The sequence below is a fragment of the Erpetoichthys calabaricus genome, chromosome 7, assembly GCF_900747795.2.
Source record: "Erpetoichthys calabaricus chromosome 7, fErpCal1.3, whole genome shotgun sequence".
Classification (NCBI taxonomy): Eukaryota; Metazoa; Chordata; class Cladistia; order Polypteriformes; family Polypteridae; genus Erpetoichthys; species Erpetoichthys calabaricus.
Genome location: NC_041400.2, coordinates 176,360,184 through 176,383,513, shown reverse-complemented (window position 1 = coordinate 176,383,513; position 23,330 = coordinate 176,360,184). Strand labels below are relative to the sequence as shown.

General features: G+C 40.0%; 1 protein-coding gene across 1 annotated transcript in view; it reads left to right on the top strand.

The window, feature by feature from the left end:
- LOC114654898 (uncharacterized) overlaps window positions 1-23,330 on the top strand; it is a 352,238-nt gene that overhangs the window by 201,491 nt on the left and 127,417 nt on the right. The window contains exon 7 of the mRNA XM_028805743.2: window positions 3,207-3,437. Coding sequence (XP_028661576.1) covers window positions 3,207-3,437 — 231 coding nt within the window. The remainder of the gene's footprint in view (window positions 1-3,206; window positions 3,438-23,330) is intronic.

Here is a 23,330-nt window from a genome sequence, read left to right as displayed (position 1 = left end):
CTAAATTCATGTTTTTCCAAATTCCTTTGTGGTACAGTCAGTCTGAAATTGTATTTGTGTTCAAATAGCTGTCTATCATAATCACAAAAAAATTCAGTAAACAAAACTAAAAAATGTCAAATGTTATAAGATAGTAGCATATTTAATTTTGTTTTCATAATGTGGAAATATAATATAAAAGCAGTATTTTTTCCATAAAGTCTGTTGGCCTTCCACTATTTTCTAAATTTAAGTTAGATTGTCCTCTTTATAAACAGACAATGCACAAATGTACAGTAGGTGATTATGAAAGTAAGAAATTCTGCATTAGTCTTGGAAAGATTGTTTATGACCGTGGAGCATAACCAAACCTCAAATTGTTTATCTAAAATGAATTGATTGTGTTGTGACAGATACGGGGTGACACTGAGCCCAAAACCCTGGAAACAACCAACACAAAATACAGTCACGGGTTCAAAACAGAGTTTTTTTTATTATCAAATACCTCATAAAGGTTTTCTCCAAACGTTTTGCACAAGCAATTAGGATTCAAATTCTTCTTCCATCCTTCCCTTCTCTCTCTGTCCACCTCCCACCAATTATTGTTGCCTGCCTTCCTCCCAACTCTGACTGCCCTGTAGGAAGCTGGACGGCTTCCTTTTATGTCAGACTCGGGAATACTTCTGGTGCCAGGGCAGTAAATACTTCTGGGTCATGCGGAAGCCCCGAAAAACTGGGATTTTGAATCCCCACATCACCCCCTGGTGGCACTCATGGGACCAGCAGAGCTGACTCACGGCACTACAACTCCCATCATATTCTGCAGGTGTCCACATGGTGACTGAAGTCTTGGGATTCTGCCATCTAGTGGATTGGGGATAAAAATTTTCAAGTATCTAAGGCTTTCCACCATTGCTCCTTTGTTTTGAACTCCCATCCGGGTAAGAGTCCCATATCCATCCTGGACAGGATGCCAATGCATTGCTGTCGTTCCATTCCGGCTTCCCTTCCCAGCAAGAGTCCCTGTGTTCTCCCAGGCACTAAACCGGAAAATCCTGCCTGACACTTGCAGCTTTTAAGACACTTCATCTGTTAAATTTATACATCGCTACAAGTGGACCTGAAAAATGTTAATAACTGGGAAGAAAGTGTGCACATGAAATTTAAAAATAAAAAAAAAATATATAAAACAGAAATGAATGTGAAGCTTTACAAATACGAGGCAAATGCATATGTGGAAAAAAAAGTGTGTGAATCCTTTGGAGTTTTTTTCAATTTCTGCGTGAATAGATTATACAATGTGATCAGGTCTTACGATCTCATCTTCATCTAAGTCACAATTAGACGTAAAGAGAGTGTAAATCAAGACTTGGCAGGTCTGATCAGTAGCTACAGGAAGCATTTACAGAAGTTGAAGTTACTGCTTCAGCAGAAGGCTCCACTAATTGCTAGATAGATAGATTATACTTTCTTTGTCCCCAAGGGGAAATACAAATTTTACATACACTCAAAAAATGTTTTAATATATTATTATACTCATCCTGTACTTCACCTATATAGAAAACCCTGATCCCTATGTCATTTGTGTTCTCTTAATTAGTCATATAACCTTTCTGTTTATAGTCTGGACTGGTCCTTTTGTTTTTTTTTGTGGTCTGATGTTTGTAAATTTGTGTCCACTTTTCACAACTTTCACTTGTCTCTTCATCCTGATATGTTTATCATTATTATTATTATATTTTTTTAGAAATACCGTACCTGCTGTCTATTTATCCTCATATCAAATTAAGATTTTCCCAGCTTTCAGATAGAAATCCCCTGTGTCGGTGTACCCTCATCACTGGTTTTCCTGCTTTCAGTAGTTATAATACACTCACTTGGCACTGCTGGCATAGATCAAGAGGGACTCATGCAAAACTCTATCCTCCTAGGAGAGTGCTGCAGATATTCTCGTGAGATATTTTTCTTCTTGATTACTTTGTTTTGAACACTGTGCCCACAGGAATGGCATATATGTGGAGAGGATGTTAAACTCATTTGTATTACATAAATAGCCTTATCCTTCACTGTAGTCAGCTCTGCGTCTCATATTGTACTTGCTCATATTAAGTGTTTGGTGGTTGGGCACCACTGCAGTGCTTAATAAATTTTATTATTATATTTTAATTTTGATTATTGCAGTTCCATATATTTCAACTAAAAATTATCACAAAAGTGGATTTAGCTTTTGTTTTGTTTAATACCTAAAATCTGTTGTGAGTAGCTGGACGACAACATCATGACCTCCTACCAAGATGGAAGGTTCCAGGGAATGGAGCAGCAGAAGCTGGGGGCTGGGTGCAGTTCCATTCCTTATATGTTAGGTGGCAGTGGTCCCCTGGAGGTATCCCAGCTTGGACTCCCGCAGGAGTTTGTGGGAAATGGAGTGTGGAAGTGCAGCCCTATTGGGGTCACTGGGTGCAGCAAACGGGCTCTTCCAGGTGGAGGACTACCCGGTAGTGATCCCCACAAATCATGCCGGTATATTTCAACTAAAAATTATCACAAAAGTGGATTTAGCTTTTGTTTTGTTTAATACCTAAAATCTGTTGTGAGTAGCTGGACGACAACATCATGACCTCCTACCAAGATGGAAGGTTCCAGGGAATGGAGCAGCAGAAGCTGGGGGCCGGGTGCAGTTCCATCCCTTATATGTTAGGTGACAGTGGTCCCCTGGAGGTATCCCAGCTTGGACTCCCGCAGGAGTTTGTGGGAAATGGAGTGTGGAAGTGCAGCCCTATTGGGGTCACTGGGTGCAGCAAAGGGGCTCTTCCAGGTGGAGGACTACCCGGTAGTGATCCCCACAAATCATGCCGGGTCACCGGATGCTGTTCCAGGTTCAGTACAAAAGGACACTTGCCTGGAGGTGGAAGGAGAGAAAAGATGTTCATTGTTTTGTGTGATTAGTGGCTGTGCTTATTTGTATAAATGATTAAAAATCTATTATTTGAACCCATGACTTTGTTGGGTCTGGGCTTTGGGGATCATTTGCGCCCCTTACTGGCTACACTGTTAATAAGTCTAAAATTGAATAACATGTTCACATTGACTGTAAGTGTAGGTTTTTATTATATGTTCTGTTAACGTTTTAAAATATTTGTATTCATAACACATCACTCATTAAACAAGTCTTACTATATTGAGTTTGATCAATTTGTCACAAATGCCTTTGGCTTTTTTTTCTTTAGAGTGCCTTGGAATCAAAGCTCACCCAACTGTATGGACAGCTGTGTGGAATGAAGGAAACTGTGAGTTTTTTACTTGCACCTGGACCAGACCCTCCGGAACAAGCCAGACACGTCCTAATGCCTTCGGCATATGCCAGGTTGCTCAACCAGCTGAACTGCTGCAGCAAGGCGCTAGAGGACTCCTGCTTAGATCTTTTAACTTTATCTCTTATAGTCCCCTCTGCCCCTTGGGTAAGTTTTTAAATTCTTGCCGTGTCTTGCCTGTGTAATGACTTGAAGATGTGCTGAATATTTATACTTTGCTAATCATTTTTGTTGAGCATTTAGTTATTAATGTATCTTTGAAGGTAAAAGTTTGCTTATTAAGTTCATATTTTGTGCGTTCCTATATTATTTGTCAACAAATGTGCTAGTTAATAAAAAGTGTAAAAAAAATGTCATTTTCTGCATAACCTAAACAATGTTGCATAGTCGTCTAGAGTTCGTCTGGAGATGGTGGAAATTAAAGCAAACTGGCATTTCTATTGAACGCAAGACAGAGTATAGCTTCAGTCTGAAACAGTCACCTGCCTTAACCCAAATCCTCTGGGTGAATCACCAACTCCATGTTATATGCATATGCCGGATCTGTGTGCTTATACACACAGACAAGACACGACATTAGAAGGAGAATACTTCTAATAAAAGGAGGCACACAGAAGGGACACACCAGCCAAACGTTCACATCACACCAAGAAAATACACAGAACAATATCACAAATGCAGCAGCCTGGCCAAGAGACAGGGGGCATCAAAAATGTAACAAGAAATAAAATATTGGTTTTATTGCTTGCTCTCTTGCAATAATTTTTTACATCAGCAACTAACTGATCCTGCATAAGTCATGATGAAACTGAAGTCCCCAAAAACATTTTGTAAAAAATGTAAACACAGTGGCTGAGTCTGATTTAATGTGAAACACAAATGTTTTGAATATAGTATTGACTGTATATTTGACTGAGCTCTGATTCACACATTGTATTAGTATTTTAAGATCAGTAAAATAGAGGAAAAAATACCATATACGAGGGGGGACCCAAAAATAACCGGAAATATTTTTAAAACGTGTTTAATTTATTTTTCTGTACAAACTACAATTAGTCTCCTTCAAAGTACTCTCCATTGGCGGAAATACACTTATCTAACCGTTTGTTCCATTGTTCGAAACATTTTTTAAATTCGTCTGAAGTAATGCCTATTAATGCTCTGGTCGTTTCTTGTTTTACCTCTTCGACGTCAGCATATGCCTTCCTTTCAAGTCATTTTTCATCCGAGGGAACAAAAAAAAATCACACGGAGCTAAATCCGGTGAGTCGGGTGGGTGGTTCAGGGTTGTCATACCGTTTCTTGCCAAAAATTGGCAAATGCTGAGAGCAGTGTGAGATGGAGCGTTGTCATGATGAAAGAACCAATCGCTTGACTCCCACAAATCAGGGCGTTTCCTTCTCACACTGTTGCGCAACCTACTTTTACAAAAAAATTCACTGAACACAAGCACAACCTTCCAGACTGATGGCACTTGGCAGACTGACTTGTGAGGAGTGTAACTAAATTGCCCTAGTGGCCCAACCACGTACTACAAGTACCAACCTAACAACAACAAAATTCCGGTTATTTTTGGGTCCCCCCTCGTACAGTCCCCTCCATGACGTTTGGGACAAAGACGCATTTTATCCTGGATTTCAATCTCTGCTCCACAGTTTAAAATTGCAAATCAAACAATTCATACTTGGTTAAAGTGAACATTGCAGACTTTCATTTTAGGGGATTTGCATTTATTTTGGTTACACCATGTAGAAATGACAACATTCTTTATACATGGTCCATTAACCCCTCCCCCCATTTCAGGGCACCAAATGGTGTCACAGGTGTTTGTGACTCCTCAGGAGTGTTTCATTACTTCATAAGATACTTCAGCTTGCTTCTAGCCTTGAAGTCTGTAGTTGCCATTGATTAACATAAGGACAAGAGCTGTGCCAATGAAAGTGAATGAAACCATTATGAAGCTGAAAATCAAGAATACAACCATTAGAGACATTGGCAAAACCATAGTATGACCTTAATCAATTGTCTGAATATCATTAAAAAGAAAGAAGACCATGGTCAGCTCAGTAACCACAAAGGGACTGATAGGCCAAGGAAGACCTCCAATGCTGATGACAGAAGAATCCTCACTATGGTAAGACAAAGCCCCAAACACCTGTCTGACGGATCAGAAACAGTCTTCAGTGGGCCGATGAGTGTGTTTGTCAGAGACGACTATCAGCAGAAGACTTTATGTGCAGCAACACAGTGGCCACGCTACAAGATGCAAATTATTAGTTAGCGACAAAAACAGCAAGGCAAGATTAGAGTTTGTGAAAAAGGTCTTCAAAGAGCCTGCAAAATTCTGGAAAAAGCTCCTGTGGACAAATGAGACAAAGATAAACCTCATCAGTGTGATGGCAACAGCAAAGTATGGAGAAGAAAGGAACTTCCCAAGATCCAAAGCAGACCACCTCATCTGTTAAACATGGTGGTAGAGGTGTTATGGCTTGGTTCCTGGCACACTTGTCTTCACTGATGATGTAACTGCTGACGGAAGCCACACAATGTATTCTGAAGTTTATAGAAACATCTGATCTGCTCAATTTCCAGTAAAGGCTAACAGTAAATGATCCAAACATACTGCTAAGGCAACAAAGGAGTGTTTTCAAAATTAATAAATGTAAAATTCCTGATTGACTAAGCCAGTCACCCAGTTTAAATGCAATTGAGCAAGCTCGAAGCGGGGTGCCACCATCGAGAGAGATGTGGAGAAAGCAAACCAGATGAACAACTTTTTTAACAGGTTTGACCACCCTAACCCACTCTCACCTCAGAGTACTGCATCCTCCAACCATCCTTCTGCTGATACCAGCATAGGAGAGAGGTTCCCCCAACCCGCAATTACAGCAGCACAGGTGAGCAGAGAGCTGAGGAGACTTTGTGCCAGCAAAGCAGTGGGTCCAGATGGAGTATCGCCACGACTGCTGAAGGCCTGTGCGTTGGAGCTGGGGAGTCCTCTACAGCTCATCTTCAACCTGAGCCTGGAACAGGGGAGAGTCCCGAGGCTTTGGAAAACATCTTGCATCACCCCCGTCCCAAAGATATCACATCTTAGTGAGCTGAACAACTTCCGGCCTGTCGCTCTGACGTCACATGTAATGAAGACCATGGAGCGGCTGCTGCTTCACCACCTAAGGCCACATGTCCGCCACGCCCTCGACCCTCTGCAGTTTGCATACCAGGAGAAGGTGGGAGCGGAGGATGCCATCATCTACATGCTACACCAATCCCTCTCCCACTTGGACAGAGGCAGTGGTGCTGTAAGAATTATGTTTCTAGACTTCTCTAGCACCTTCAACACCATCCAGCCTATTCTACTTAGGGCTAAGCTGACAGAGATGGGAGTAGACTCATACCTGGTGTCATGGATCGTGGACTATCTTACAGACAGACCTCAGTATGTGCATCTCAGGAACTGCAGGTCTGACATTGTGGTTAGCAACACAGGAGCGCCGCAGGGGACTATACTTTCTCTGATCCTGTTCAGCCTATATACATTGGACTTCCAATACAACTCAGAGTCCTGCCACGTGCAAAAGTTTGCTGATGACACTGCTATCATGGGCTGCATCAGGAATGGGCAGGAAGAGGAGTATAGGAACTTAATCAAGGACTTTGTTAAATGGTGCAACTCAAAGCACCTACAGCTGAACACCAGCAAAACCAAGGAGCTGGTGGTGGATTTTAGGAGGACCAGGCCCCTCATGGACCCCATGATCATCAGAGGTGACTGTGTACAGAGGGTGCAAACCTATAAATACCTGAGAGTTCAGCTGGATGATAAATTGGACTGGACTGCCAATACTGATGCTCTGTGTAAGAAAGGACAGAGCCAACTATACTTCCTTAGAAGGCTGGCGTCCTTCAACATCTGCAATAAGATGCTGCAGATGTTCTATCAGACTGTTGTGGCGAGCGCCCTCTTCTACGCAGTGGTGTGCTGGGGAAGCAGCATAAAGAAGAGGGACGCCTCATGCCTGGACAGACTAGTGAGGAAGGCAGGCTCTATTGTAGGCACGGAGCTGGACAGTTTGACATCCGTGGCAGAGAGACGGGCACTGAGCAGGCTCCTGTCAATAATGGAGAATCCACTGCATCCACTAAACAGGATCATTTCCAGACAGAGGATCAGCTTCAGCAACAGACTGCTGTCACCGTCCTGCTCCACTGGCAGTCTGAGGAGATTGTTCTTCCCCCACACAATGCGGGTGGGGTGGGGGGGGGGGGGTTGGGGGGGGGGGTAATACGTTAAAATTATACAAAGTTATTGTCTGTCTGTATACCTGCATTGTTATCACTCTTTAATTTAATATTGTTCTTTATCAGTATGCTGCTGCTGGAGTATGTGAATTTCCCCTTGGGATTAATAAAGTATCTATCTATCTATCTATCTATCTATCTATCTATCTATCTATCTATCTATCTATCTATCTATCTATCTATCTATCTATCTATCTATCTATCATATAGTGCCTTATCTATCTATCTATCTATCTATCTATCTATCTATCTATCTATCTATCTATCTATCTATCTATCTATCTATCTATCTATCTATCTATCTATCTATCTATCTATCTATCTATCTATCTATCTATCTATCTATCTATCTATCTATCTATCTATCTATCTATCTATCTTCCACATGCTGAAGAGACAACTTAAGGAGACAAGCCCCCAAAACAAGCAGGAGCTGAAGATGACTGCATTAGAGGTTAGGCAGCGCATCACCAGAGAAGATCATCAGCACCTGGTGATGTCTGTGAATCGCAGGCTTCAAGCAGTCATTGCATGCAAGAGATATGTGACAAAGTCCTAAATATGACGGCTTTAATAGACCTGTCATTGCTGTGTCCTGAACAGTATGGTGCCATGAATGGGGGAACCATGTAAAAAAGTATTGTCATTTCAACATGGTGTGACTGAAATGTAATTAAAGTATGCAATGTGCACTTTAAGCACATCTGAGTTGTTTCATTTGTATTTTTAAACTGTGGAGAAGAGGAGTAAATCAAGGAAAAAAATGTGTCTTTGTTCTAAGCATTATGGAAAGCACTATAAGTTGAACACAAAACAGACAAGAACACATTCAGCTTTGTATATTAAAATAGAGCACAGTTGCACTTTTACACTTTTTCTATGATTAGAATCTCAATGCTTTTTCTTTGAAGGTATTAGAACTTCTAATCTTTCAGATATTTTTTCTTCCCTCTGTTATGATTGGAATTTGTTTTTGTTTCTAGTCTTTTATTAAGACAAAGTATGTGTCTAATCTGTGGTTTCTTACCCTAAGGATACTGATTCTAATGTTTATTTTCTTATAAAAAAGGTTTTAAAGCAGTTGAATATTATTTCATGTTATTCTTCAACACAGTTTTTGTTTTGTGATTGGGTATTGCCATGTTCTATCACTAGCATAGTCTGTTGCTATAGTACTTCTTCCCATAAATCTCTAGGAAGGTGTGTGACATCATCAAAGCATCTGTGTGAAAACCAGCACATGTAGTTCCAAATTGTCCAAAAATTGGTCAAAAACTACTTAACATGCTTTGGTCTTTGTTATTTTAAACTGTTTACCATACCATACCATACCATACCATTTTTATTTGTTTAGCGCTTAAAAGCACAGCATTACAACTGACCGAAGTCTTGTACAGTTAAAACAAGCAAGACTAAAAGCAAAATATTAAAAACAAACATTAAGAGAGAATTAAAACAGAGACACTAAAAACAGGTCAGGGGACCCAATAAAACAGAGAAATAACAAAAAGCAAGTGGAAATAAGACAGGTTAAGAATTAAAAGCCAATGTGAAGAAGTGCGTTTTTAGGTGTGATTTGAATGTGGCGACTGAAGCGGCTTGCCTAACCACTAAAGGTAAAGAGTTCCAGAGCCTGGGTGCACAGACGGAAAAAGCCCTTTCACCACGAACTTTAAAATGTGCCTTGGGAACGGTTAGGAGCAGCTGATCTGCGGATCTAAGAACACGAGGGGGATTGTGACGATGGAGCAAGACACTCAAGTAGGCAGGGGCTAGACCATTTAGTGCCTTATAGGTTAAGAGGAGTATCTTAAAATCAATTCTGAAGCTAACTGGCAGCCAGTGTAGGGTTTTTAAAATCGGTGTAATGTGTTGGCTTCTGCTGCTTCTAGTTAAAAGCCTTGCAGCTGCATTTTGAACCAATTGGAGTCTAGAAAGAGTGGCTTTACTAATACCATATAGGCAGGAATTAGAATAGTCGAGCCGGGACGTAATGAATGCATGGATTACTGATTCCAGGAGGTGGTAAGGCAGAATTGGTTTGAGTTTGGCAATTCGCCTGAGATGGAAAAAGCAGGATTTTACTGTGCTGTTGACTTGAGCATCAATTTTCAGGACCATATCCATTTTGATTCCAAGATTGGAAACAGACGAAGTTACTGGAATGGGAAGAAAGTCGAGGCCAAGGGATAGGGTCTGTTTGCGGTCAGGACTAAAAACAATAACTTCGGTTTTTGAATCGTTCAGGTGAAGGAAGTTTACAGCCAGCCAGTCCTTAATGTCAGATAAGCAGTCGAGAAGAGGTTTAGTGGAGTCAGTTGACTTGAGGGAGAAATAAATTTGGCAGTCATCAGCATATAGGTGATACGAGATTGCATGTTTTCTAAAAATTGCACCTAAAGGCAGGATGTAAATTGAAAAAAGTAGTGGCCCCAAAAAGGAACCCTGGGGGACACCACATGGGAGTGGGACTGATTCAGATGAAAAATCATCTAGCATGACTCTAAGAGTCCTGTTGCAGAAATATGACCTGAACCAGTCGAGGGCTAATCCAGATACACCAGCCCAGGATTCGAGTCGGGAGATTATGATGTTGTGGTCGATTGTGTCGAAGGCAGCAGATAAATTGAGAAGAACCATAATCACATAGAGTCCCGAGTCCAATGCCAAAAGGACATCATTTAGGACACGTTTGCAGACTTTTTGCTATTATTTATTGACAACATTTTTGGGTTTCTGATTTTGGTTTTGGCAAAAGATAGGATAGACTTTTGGTACCAAACTTTGATTGGTTCCTGATGTATGTGTCATATCCTGATGCCCAATCTTAAAACAGCTCTGCCTTTCCTCAATGATGCATAACACCCATGCTGCAGCACCATATTATATATGTTATAATGTTTTCTGTCATGCAGACAGCTTGCTGTCAAACATTGTGTTGGTTCCCTGCATAAAAAGAAATAATAAATCATAAATTCCATTCATTAATACGTCTAGATGTATATTAGTGTAAATGTTCAAATTTTACATGGTTTTTACTTACCTTAACCGCCTAGTGTCATGATCCGAGATGTATTTTAATTTTTTGCACTTGTTTCTTATCCTTTAAAATAACCAAGGTGTTATTTTAGGGATTTGTGAGGTCAAGGAACACAGTGGGTTCATTTATTTTTTATTTAGACATGTTAATAATGTTTAAAAGTAAATGCATTTTGTGGCGGCACCATATTGTTTATAATATGCCCACTGGCATTTCATGCGTTCTGTTTGTCCAAGTTTGTGGATACAACAAAGAAGAGGCTAGTGTTCTTGTTTGTGTTTCAGTCTGATTTTTGGCAACAAAATCTTTTGTTAATTGACTGCGACTTTTGTCTTTTGTTTTGGCTCTAGTTACGTTAAATTATTTTGGCTGTTTACTCTATTACATTCTTTGATTTACAATTCTGGTTTCATATCCTGGACTTATTTAGTAGGGTAATGTCTTCCCAGCATTAACTTCTGGGACATGATAGGGGCAAAGTGACAAAGAGGATGTGGGCTAAGATTCATTAAATGTAGTTTATGAGGTGTTAAATTTAACCTATGTACAAAATTATTGGAGTTTTTGATAAAAATGTGATTTCTTTGAAAAGTGTATCCCAGCAATGAAGTGAAGATAATGTGACATCCTGAGACCACTGAGAAATGAGAGGTTGGGATTTATAGGAAGCCTTTCGTAACAGGCTTTCTGAGAGGAGTAAAGGAACCAGCAAGGGAAGAAAGAAGATGTTAAGCTAAGGAAATGTAAGGAGACACCATAGACCCTAACTGCAAAACAAAGCAGCATATATCAGAAGGTGAAGGACTTTATCACTATTTTTGGTTTTCATGATTCTTCATAAAATTAATAGGTGGGCTAAAGCCATTTTACCAAATTTAAACATCCATGGTTTAAGTAAAGTCCAGAAGCACAGTTCCACATTTTTTAGAATGTGTTAATAATTTGAAAAAGACCATTGTGGATGAACTCTGCATAAATGTCAAGGCCAAAGTTAGGAAAAAAAGGTATATTTATTAACAAAATAAATGAGACAACGAAAAGAGCTAATGCAAAAAGCAATATGTCAGAGGTATTGGGAGCATTGGAACTCAACAATAAAAAGAATGATTTTTCTACTTTTTACACTGTCCATCCCATAATGATGAACAATGTTCAGGGGAGAAAGGATAGCAAGGTGCCTTTGATCATCAGAACCACGGCTTTGTCAGTTATCCCTGACCGTGGACTGTGGCTATCTTTCTGGCAATTGTTGAAATTGCTCTATTTTATGTAATTACATGTTTAATGTAATTTGCATATTTATACATGTAAATGTTGTATATTTTGTAATTACTCTTAATATACTTTTAAGCAAAAGAAGATTAAGAGGTGACATGATTGAAGTGTTTAAAATTATGAAGGGAATTAGTCCAGTGGATAGAGACTCTTGTTTTAAAATGACAGTTGGAAACTTGTTGAGGGTAAATTTCACACAAACATTAGAAAGATTTTCTTTACACAGAGAACCACAGGCACATAGAAATGGCTACCAAGTAGTTTGGTAGACAGTAAGACTTTAGGAACTTTCAAAACTCGACTTGATGTTTTTTTACAAGAATTAAATAGATAGAACTGGCGAGCTTTGTTGGGCTGAAAAGCTTGTTCTTGTCTCGATTGTTCTGTAGTAATAAATATGTGAAAGGCTCGGAACCTGTACTTAGCAAATAGTGATATAAAAATGAGTTTAACTGAAAATAAACAAACAACAAACAAATCATGCTGCCTCAATAGAACTAACTGAACAGATCTTGAATATGCGTCCATCTCATGAGATAGCCTGCCAGTTTGCCCATCCATAAGTTCCATAGATAAGCACTCATCTCTCCCACTTTCCCTAACTTAATGGTGCCTTGGATGAGAAAATAAAGAAAATATTCTGGTTCTCCAAAAAAATAGCTAAAGAAAACATCCAAAAAGACAGCAAAGAGCTTTTGTCTTTTTGGAGAAAGGGCTTTTTTTGTTTTTGTTTTTAATAACAGGGACCTACACAGCTGAATTAAGTATGATCTGGAAGGCATATCTACGGTGGGATATTTTTTTTTGTTTTGCTCATTTTGTCCCCTGCTTCTCTTTGAATAAGCCCATATCTGCATTATAGGTACAATATAAGCAAGGCATGACTAAATAATTACAAAACATGCCTTTTGTCTTTAATAAAAACAGGACCTAACATACAAAGCAACCAAAATATTTTCTGTTTTGTCCCATGTTTTTCCTGATGCTGAGTTCTGGTCTTGCTCTGAAAAACTAGTCCAAAAGCATGCAATTCCCAAATAGTTTCAAAAATGGCAAATAGGGGCAGATACTACTGCCAAAAGTCCGGCTAGTAATAGGGCAAATATAAAATAAATAAAAATACTTTTTTTTTATCTTTTATTGAATTTATTAAAAACATTTAACATTCCATACAATCAAGTCAAAATTTAACAAAACTAAATTCAAATCAACCCCTACCCATGAGAAAGAGAGGAAGGCTAATAGACAGAGTAAAACAATTGAGAGTAGTAAATAGAGAAAGGAGTATTTCTCTCCAATATAAATGCTTATTCTAAAATATTATTGATTAAGATGCCAGGTTTTTAAAACATTTTGAACAGATCCTGTAAGTGAGAATTAGATTTTTTTCCAATTTCAAATAGTATATAACATCAGTTACCCACTGACTTAAAAGAGGTGGGTTAGGATTCTTCCAGTTAAGCAAGACAAGTCTATGTGTCAATAGTGCAGTAAAGGCAATTACAATTTGTTTGTCCTTCTCCAATTTTAGCCCACATGGAAGTACACCAAACACAGCTGTTGATGGATTAGGAGGGACTGTGACACCAAGGCTGTCTGAAAGGCATTTCAAGATTTTGGTCCAGAATGATGTTAATTTGGTGCAGGCTCAAAACATGTGGCCCAGTGAGGCTGGAACTCGATTGCAACGTTCACAGGTTGGATCTTGCCCTGGAAACATTTTGGACAATTTTAAGTGAGAGAGACGTGCTCGATGAAAAAAATTTGAGTTGAATAATTGAATGCTTTGCACATATGGAGCTCAAGTGAATTCTGTACATGGCTGCCTTCAACTCTTCTGAAATGTTGAGTAAGAGATCCTTTTCCCACTGTACTCTGGGATCTTTAAAAGGAAGGGACTTTAACATCCATCCGTCCATCCATTATCCAACCCGCTATATCCTAACTACAGGGTCACGGGGGTCTGCTGGAGCCAATCCCAGGCAACACAGGGAGCAAGGCAGGAAACAAACCCTGGGCTGGGCACCAGCCCACCGCAGGGCACACACACCAAGCACACACTAGGGACAATTTCGGATTGCCAATGCACCTAACCTGCATGTCTTTGGACTGTGGGAGGAAACCGGAGTACCCGGAGGAAACCCACACAGACACGGGGAGAACATGCAAACTCCATGCAGGGAGGACCCGGGAAGTGAACCCAGGTCTCCTAATTGCGAGGCAGCAGCGCTACCACCGTGCTGCCCTGGACTTTAACATGTTTTTATATAGTATAGAAATACTGTCTCCAAGACTGATCAGTATCTCTTCTGGAATAGAAATAGGTGGTAGGTGAGGAAAATTGGGCAGATTTTGTTTAGCAAAGAAAATTTGTTGATGGGAGACTAAATTTGGAGTGTAATTGTTCATAGCATGCGAAGACATTATGTATATGCTCTCTAAATGATTTAATCCCATTCGTTTTCCAAACATTTAAAACTGTCTCTTTCTTTCTTTCTTTCTTTCTTTCTTTCTTTCTTTCTTTCTTTCTTTCTTTCTTTCTTTCTTTCTTTCTTTCTTTCTTTCTTTCTTTCTTTCTTAATCCCCAAGGGGAAATTCACAATTGTGAATTGTAAATTGTCTTAAAATGTAAGGCAATCCAAGATGAAGAGGTCCAAATCACAAATCCAGAGTGAGGCCAAAAAGCGGAGCACAATCCAGGAAATCACAAAAGCATAAGAACTCACTACTCCGTAGCGCATGAACTGCCAGGAACCTTAGGAAATCCTCACCTTTATAGAGCTGAGGGCAGTTCCTGATGGTGATGGGCGGGTGGTTCCGCCTCTTGGGGGACCACCCACAAAACACGAGGCACATAACAACGGCATTGATACATAGACAAAATCAATTACAAGTAAACATAAATAAAATGAATACAAACAAAAGGATCCAAAATGAACAAAGAAGACGTAAAACGAAGACCTGAACCACATCCAGGAGAGGAGCCCAAGCTGAAATATAACACATTTTATGTTACTTGACAATGATTATTGTATATTTAGTATTTGGGTACTTGACCTCTACCAATTGGAAAAATACCATCAGAAATCCAGTGGGCTTAGACAGACAATTTATTTTACTTGTTTCTTTTTTGTTTTTGTTAGCCCAACTGGATCATGGCAATCATGTGTGAATTTCCCATTGGGATTAATAAAGTATCTATCTGTCTATCTATAACATACTGTTGTGGTATGGTGAGGTCCATGATTATTGTGCAATTTTAAATAAATAAATAAATTGATGGTAAGTGGTTCTGCTAGACTTGGGCTTGTGGGTGCAGCACTTAATTATTATTATTATCATGTGGGGTTCAGTGGGGGCAGCATGTTGTTTGTCTTTTACACTCACTTGCTCTCGACTCAGCTGTTCTTCATCAGACGCCCACAAGTAGAAAAGGGAGCCCGGGATAAAGAGAGAAAGAGAACAGAGGTTAAGGAAAGAGAAAGCCTGAGGCAGGATCAGGAGAGTCCATGCTGTGAGGAAAGAAAGCAGGTGGTCAGGAAGGAAGCGGCAAGCCTGCGCTCAAATGTGGGGCTGAGGAAGGTACCTCTTTTTGAGCTACGCAAGAGTGTAGGAGCGGCCCTGTTGTGCAGCATCTCCCATGTAGGCAGTGAAGAACTGTCAGAGGAAGACATGAGTAGGGTTCAGGGTGGTGTCTTGAGGATGTCATGGGACTGGTGGTGGCATCCCAAACTTGGGATAAAAGGATGACTGCATCTGTCGGCGAGGGTCTCCTCTTTGTGCAAGGTCCTGATGAGATTATCTGAGGAGATTTTAAAAAAGGCATGGGGGCTCATGTTTTGTTAAGATGAAGATTCTGCCTGGATTTTAACCACACTTTTATAGACTTATTTATTTTTATTTACTTGGACTTTTAATTTCCACACATCATCTCCTTTTAATATTTTTTTGTAGGGAGCACTACACTTTTTACACTTTATTGTTTAATTTTTTGGTATAAAAGCGCTTAAGCACTTTATAGCAACTCATGCTGACTGTGTGTGTCTTCATTTGTCCAGCTCATCTTCAATTACATAATCGATGGATCCGTGTGGAGCTGACATGGACAGCATGACAACATTCACACAGAATTTAAGAACTGTGAATTATACTTTTATTGTTATATTTTTATTACTATGGCATGTAGCTGTGAGTGCAGACTATTTTTCCGAGTGAAAATACTAAAATAGAATGCAGTCCTGAACGTGTTGTGCACACGATGAAAAAAGTTTCAGAAACCAGCTTCTCCAGAGGATTTCAATTAGAAAACTTGTGGAAATGTCTTGGTATCTGTCTTTCAAAGAAAATAAATGAATTTGCAGCTGTGTCTCATTTTGCAGGTGGTTATTTATCAGTGATCTAGTTTTCCTGGGGCAGAAACTGATGCATTTCTGACATCTGTATCTATAAGTTAGATTTGCCATTTATTTTGTTAGTAGAATTCTTTTAACCCTTGCACTGCATTGATGTACATAATTCTTGGATACATACTTGAGTGCGGCAGATAGTCAATTACTTTATCTGTTTCATTCTGGACTTTAGTTGTAAACCGGCAATTGATCCTGTTTATGTCTTCATCAAAGAATTCAAATGTCAAGTTGCTTTCAGTTAAGGACATTTACAACTTAATTGCAACATATTTTTTTATACCCGCATTGATTGCCATTAACCATTAATTTCAACTTTATGAGATACAACCTAGTAGAGATTCCAAGTTTTCCAAAGAGCTTCTTTCAGATTTAACACTAGAATCCCTGGAGCCTATGAAAAAATTTGTAATCCCAGCCCACCTTAAATTCCTTCGCACCTCTCCATCAGTGTCTTTTGTTTTGTAAATGCATCGATCAGCACAAGCAGCCTGCTGTCCCATCACCCGCCTTGACGGAGCTCAGCTTGCGGGCAGAAAGTTCTCTCAGCTCAAGCCAAGGCTTCTTATCTGTGTGTGAGGTTCCTGGAGTTGTATAGGGTAAATAATACAGTATGTCATTATTTGGAATAGATGCATTTCATGTGTGTTCCATGTCTACCAATAATCCGGGTAAGTGTAGTTTGAAAAGAAATGCAAGGCAAGAAATGCTGAACACGTAACCTAAAGTAGACACTTTTTCCATGTTATAATCATGACATTAAGTGTATAATGTGTGAAGTCCAAATATCAAATAAACACGTGCGCTTTTATTCAAGAATATAACCAAAGGAAAAAAACATTTGATTTACATGTTGCTATCAATGAGTTAAAAACCCAAGCTCAATTGTCAATTGACAGGAAGTTTATGTATTCTTGAATGGTGTAGAGGTAAGAACTGCTACCTTACAACTCAAAGGAAAAGGTTCGAGACTGGGTTCTTCGTGTTTTGAGTAGTGAGCTGCTATTATTATTATTATTACTATAATATAATAAAAAATACATTTGATTTGAGTCTGTAACAGCCGGTGTAAATTTTAGCTACTTGTAAAAATTAGTGCTTGTTTTTTTTTATTATTAAGTTTTATTCTCTCAGTGATGTTCTCGTAATGCAACGAATTTGCCTTTCCCTCTCTGAGTTGATGGCATGTATCTCCATTCTTTTCACAAGAGCAGCGCTGAGGCTGATGTTTGCTCAGAACTATTTGTTGTACTGGTAATCAAAGAAACGATCTCCCGTGACCGCGATCAGACTGGACAAAGGCAGGACTGTAACAACAGACAGCTTCTTCACGTCACTTTCGCTGGTTAATAGACTGCTGCATTCTGCTTGGCACCAAAAAGTAAAATGGGACTTCCACCTTCAGCTAAAGTCACTTCAGTTTGCAAGCAATTTGCATGCTGCTGTTTAGATCTGGCAGTGCCATGATGACAGTGTATATGTTTACACTGGCTATTACAGACTGAAATCAAAGGCTTCTTCTTTTTGTCTGCGCTCCCGGGAGGCACAGGATGAAAACGGTCCTGAAAAGGGAAAGAAGGTCCCCTGCTTACACAGAGATCGGGTCATAAGATGCCATATAAGGAATGGGTACACTGGCATCTCGGCATAACGGAGGAACATTACCACAGCCATGACACCAACTTAAAGAAAGGACAGAGGGCATGGAATTATTCCATACTCCCCGAACTACTAGATGGTAACATCCCTGGTGACAGGTACACCTATGGACAACCTCAAGGTATGCTGGGGGTTGTAGTACTGTAGAGAAACCCTGTGGGGGTGTCCCTGAGTGCCACCAGGAGGTGCTATCTCGGACTATGCTCCATGGTCTTTAGGACTTCCGAGCGACATGCCCTGACATCAGTAATACTCCTGGGTCCAAAGTAAAAGGAACTGCCCTTCCACATCCAAGCGAGCCGGAGTTGGGTGGAAGGAGGACAACGCTTGTCTGGGGATGTGGAGGAGAGGAAAAGATGAAGATAAGTATTGTGTGTGTATTGGAAGACCATTGTGAAGAATTTGTATAAATAAATCACTTATGTTGACCTTTAGGATTTGTGTTTGTGTGGTGGTGTCCAAGGTTTGGGGTGTGGCAGCACCGTCTACAGCCCACACCATATAAATTGAGAAGAAAACACTCTATGTACCTATGGTCATTAAGGTTACACTTTGGTAGAGAACTGTTCACTCTGATCACAGTGTCCTCCATGAGCCGTAGCACACTCCTAATGCCTTATGAGAATTATAGTCCCCACTTTGGTAGTGATTTTTTGGTTGCCTCTCCCATTATTACTTTCCACAATATGATAGATAGCCTATATTGTATTTTAAGTTGGACGAATGGCAAGGCACATGCAGAATTTTTAGTAAAACTGGTTCAGCCTTATTTGTGCGATTAGCAAACAAACAGACATCCATACAATTGAATTTGTGTAGATAACAAAAAGATGAAATAAACCAACCATAAATTTAATCCAGATCAACAACCCTGATGTATCATAACTATGCCAAAATAGCCTTTGGGTCCCTGTGACAGCTTTAAAAATGAATGGATGACTGTAAATAGAATGATTGGCAATATTAAAGTTTAAATCTTTGTCATAGATAACACCTACATTTTGCAGAATTTGTTTATGTATGTTTGTCATCAGGACCTACGCAGGCTTCTTATAAATTTTAGTTAATAATGAGCATAAAATCTGACTTGAATAAGAGGGACTACAGTCTACTGAATTTGCATTGCATGTTACCTATAGTATGATGCTGTGGATTAAGTTCTGGAGCCTTTTTTGCTGTTAGCAGTAGTAGCCTGCTAAATATTAGGGGTTGTGGCTGAGGCTGAACTTTACAAAGGCATCCTTTGGTGATGCAGGAATTAAGCAGGCAGAACAGACACTTTTTTATTTGGCTTCCCATCCACAACAAAGCTTTCTGTCAACATTAGCACTTTTAATCAGATGGAACCTTTGGCTCTCATGGGACATAGCAGATGTTACAGTAATGCTATCCTTTCAGCACAAACATTTACTTGTTTTCTGTGGTTTTACGCCAAGCTGTTCAAGCCTCAGTACTTTTTTTTCCCTTGGATGGGTAACTTTGTAGGAGAATTATTGACTGTTTGAAAGGAAAAGGTAAGAGACAGATCTAAGAAAAAAGAATAATGACACTTTGGAGGGGATAATTTGAGAATAATTTTGTGGCATTTATATTTTGCAGTGGACACATGTTCCCTTAAAAATAGGATCTTTAGTCTTGCAGCCAAATTCTATCCCCAAAACACACACACACACACACACACACACATGCACACACGACTCTAATCAGGCAGAAGAGGACAAAACATTAGAGGGAAACAACACTTGGCTTTCCTTTCATTGCTGATTTAACTTGTTGAAACAAACAGCTGTTAAAGGCCATATCAGTATCATCAAAAAAGATTCAGGCACTAAAGGACTACTTCTTGTTTGTAGATCAGCTTGTGTTATTTCAGCTGTGCCCAGCAATGGTTGGATGGCTCAGTGACTTCCAACATGATAGTACTCAGATGTTTAACCATTGTTTTAAACAGGCAATCCATGAGTGAGCTAGAAGCAACAGGAAGCACTCTTACTAGCTGAGTCAAATGTTATATGTCAATCCTTCATTCTCTCTGTAACCAGAATATTCCATCAAGTTCTTGGATATACTCATTTTGTATGTGTAACATCCATCCATCCATTGTCTCCCGCTTATCCGAGGTCGGGTCGCGGGGGCAGCAGCTTGAGCAGAGATGCCCAGACTTCCCTCTCCCCGGCCACTTCTTCTAGCTCTTCCAGGAGAATCCCAAGGCGTTCCCAGGCCAGTCGAGAGACATAGTCCCTCCAACGTGTCCTGGGTCTTCACCGGGGCCTCCTCCCGGTTAGACGTGCCCGGAACACCTCACCAGCGAGGCGTCCAGGAGGCATCCTGATCAGGTGCCCAAGCCACCTCATCTGACTCCTCTCAATGCGGAGGAGCAGCGGCTCTACTCTGAGCCCCTCCCGGATGACTGAGCTTCTCACCCTATCTTTAAGGGAAAGCCCAGACACCCTGCGGAGGAAACTCATTTCAGCCGCTTGTATTCGCGATCTCGTTCTTTCGGTCACTACCCATAGCTCATGACCATAGGTGAGGGTAGGAACATAGATTGACTGGTAAATTGAGAGCTTCGCCTTGCAGCTCAGCTCCTTTTTCACCACGACAGACCGATGCAGCGCCCGCATTACTGCGGATGCCGCACTGATCCGCCTGTCGATCTCACGCTCCATTCTTCCCTCACTCGTGAACAAGACCCCGAGATACTTGAACTCCTCCACTTGGGGCAGGATGTCGCTACCAACCCTGAGAGAGCACTCCACCCTTTTCCGGCTGAGGACCATGGTCTCGGATTTGGAGGTGCTGATTCTCATCCCAGCCGCTTCACACTCGGTTGCGAACCGATCCAGAGAGAGCTGAAGATCACGGCCTGATGAAGCAAACAGGACAACATCATCTGCAAAAAGCAGTGACCCAATCCTGAGCCCACCAAACCGGACCCCCTCAACGCCCTGGCTGCGCCTAGAAATTCTGTCCATAAAAGTTATGAACATTTTGTATGTATATGAGCATAGGGGCAACTCCCCCTCCAATCCTAAAGTAGGGTGGTTTGATGCCCCCCAACAGTCCCAGAGCAATGCTACAGAAAAGTTGCAGTGGTAAAAATTAGTAAAAACGTGCTCTTGGGGCTCTGTGTCGCAACTGGCTACTGAGACTACATTCAGACTGGAGTTAAAATAGAGTCATTTCCATTATTTGGCTCATGTCGGTTTTTTTGGGTTTCTTTTTGATTATCTCGACCATTCAGATAATTCTGCCAGCAATTCAAATCCATAATGAATGTGTAATGTATCAGGCAGATGTGATTTAATAGAGAACATGAATATCAGGTACATGCTGATTTCAAATTACTTACAGTGCAGGTCATCTGTGAATACATCAAATCATGTTGGCAAGTGCTAAAAGATGCTTCAAGTGGAATTATCGCTGCTGAATTTCTGTATAAAATCCTGCGTATCCAGGACTGTGTGAACAAGATGTGGAGGGATTTATTGCAAAATAGCAGTTTACTAATTTCAAAATGTCAAGGGGGAAATTTGATTATTTGTGGAAATGTTTATTTGAAAGACTTTCTTAATAAAAATGATTCACCACATTTCAGAAAACACATCCAGATAAGATGTATTTGCAGGCTTCCTTCTTTTTTTAATTTAGCATTTTTCTTAAAAATTGAATCTGTGTCACATAAGTGAAAAAAATCTGCAGTGAGCAGCAATATATACTATTTTGATAAAGGTAGCTCTCTGTGTAACATTCCATTTTGAAAGGTAGCAAGCAGTGATATTGGCAGCACAATCATCATTTTATCAAGTAGCATTTTAAACCATAATAAAAATTAAATACAGGTCCATGAAATAAACTGACTAGCGTAATAAAATTCAATTAAATCAAAATATAATGATTGTCTTTTAACATTTACCCACAATTCATGATTGTTGTATCCTTGCTAATGTATGCAATGAATGCAATATCACCAAGCAAGCAGTGCATAATATCAGAGTTTTTCCTGTGAGAGAATAACTATGGAGAACCCTTTCAATATACCAGGAGTGGATGTGATGATTGTAATCGCTTAAATTTATAAGTGGTATTTTACTGTAAGGTCAATTATACTTTATATTAAATCATCCATTAGCATTTCCTTCAAAACCTGGAGTTCCAGTTTTGTTCCTGTGTTGGTTGTTGAAGTATTTTAAGTTTATTTTGCCACATGTATGTCTCCTATGCTATGTCAGTTTAAGGATTTTTATTCTCATTATTATTATCATTAGTAGTAGTAATAGTAGTAGTATTTAAAATGTTATTGTTGTTGGATTATTATATAGTCTATATTTTTGCCCCCCAATGTTTATGATGAGTCTGAGACTATGCACACAAAGTGACAGGTGACTGTTTGATAAAGGACATTTTTATACGATAGATAGATAGATAGATAGATAGATAGATAGATAGATAGATAGATAGATAGATAGATAGATAGATAGATAGATAGATAGATAGATAGATAGATAGACTTTATTAATCCAAAGAGGAAATTCACATACTCCAGGAGCAGCATATTGATAAAAAACAATATTCAATTAAAGAGTGATAACAATGCAGGTATAACAGAAAATAACTTTGTATAATGTTAACGTTTACCCCCCCCCCCCCCCCCCGAGTGGAATTGAAGAGTCGCATAGTTTGGGGGAGGAACAATCTCCTCAATCTGTCAGTGGAGCAGAACAGTGACAGCAGTCTATCGCTGAAGCTGCTCCTCTGTCTGGAGATGATACTGTTTAGTGGATTCAGTGGATTCTCCATGATTGACAGGAGCCTGCTCAGCGCCCGTCGCTCTGCCACAGATGTCAAACTGTCCAGCTCCATGCCTACAATAGAGCCTGCCTTCCTCACCATTTTGTCCAGGCGTGAGGCATCCCTCTTCTTTATGCTGTCTCCCCAGCACACCACCACGTAGAAGAGAGCACTTATTGCAGATGTTGAAAGACGCCAGCCTTCTAAGGAAGTATAGTCGGCTCTGTCCTCTCTTGCACAGAGCATCAGTATTGACAGTCCAGTCCAATTTATCATCCAATTGCACTCCCAGGTATTTATAGGTCTGTACCCTCTGCACACAGTCACCTTTGATGATCACTTTATTTGTCCCCTGGGGGAAATTTGGCATATATACACAGTATAAAAACACGGTATATAAACTCACACACTATGTTCTGAACACACCAGAATGATGAAAAAGGAAGAAAAAAAAAAACCAAACACTGACTTGGCGGTCACAATGAGGCAGTATGCAGACATATTGTTGTTGGTATTAAGGAGCCCCAGTGGTGTTTCTTGACACACTTCTGCTGAAAAATTTGTTGG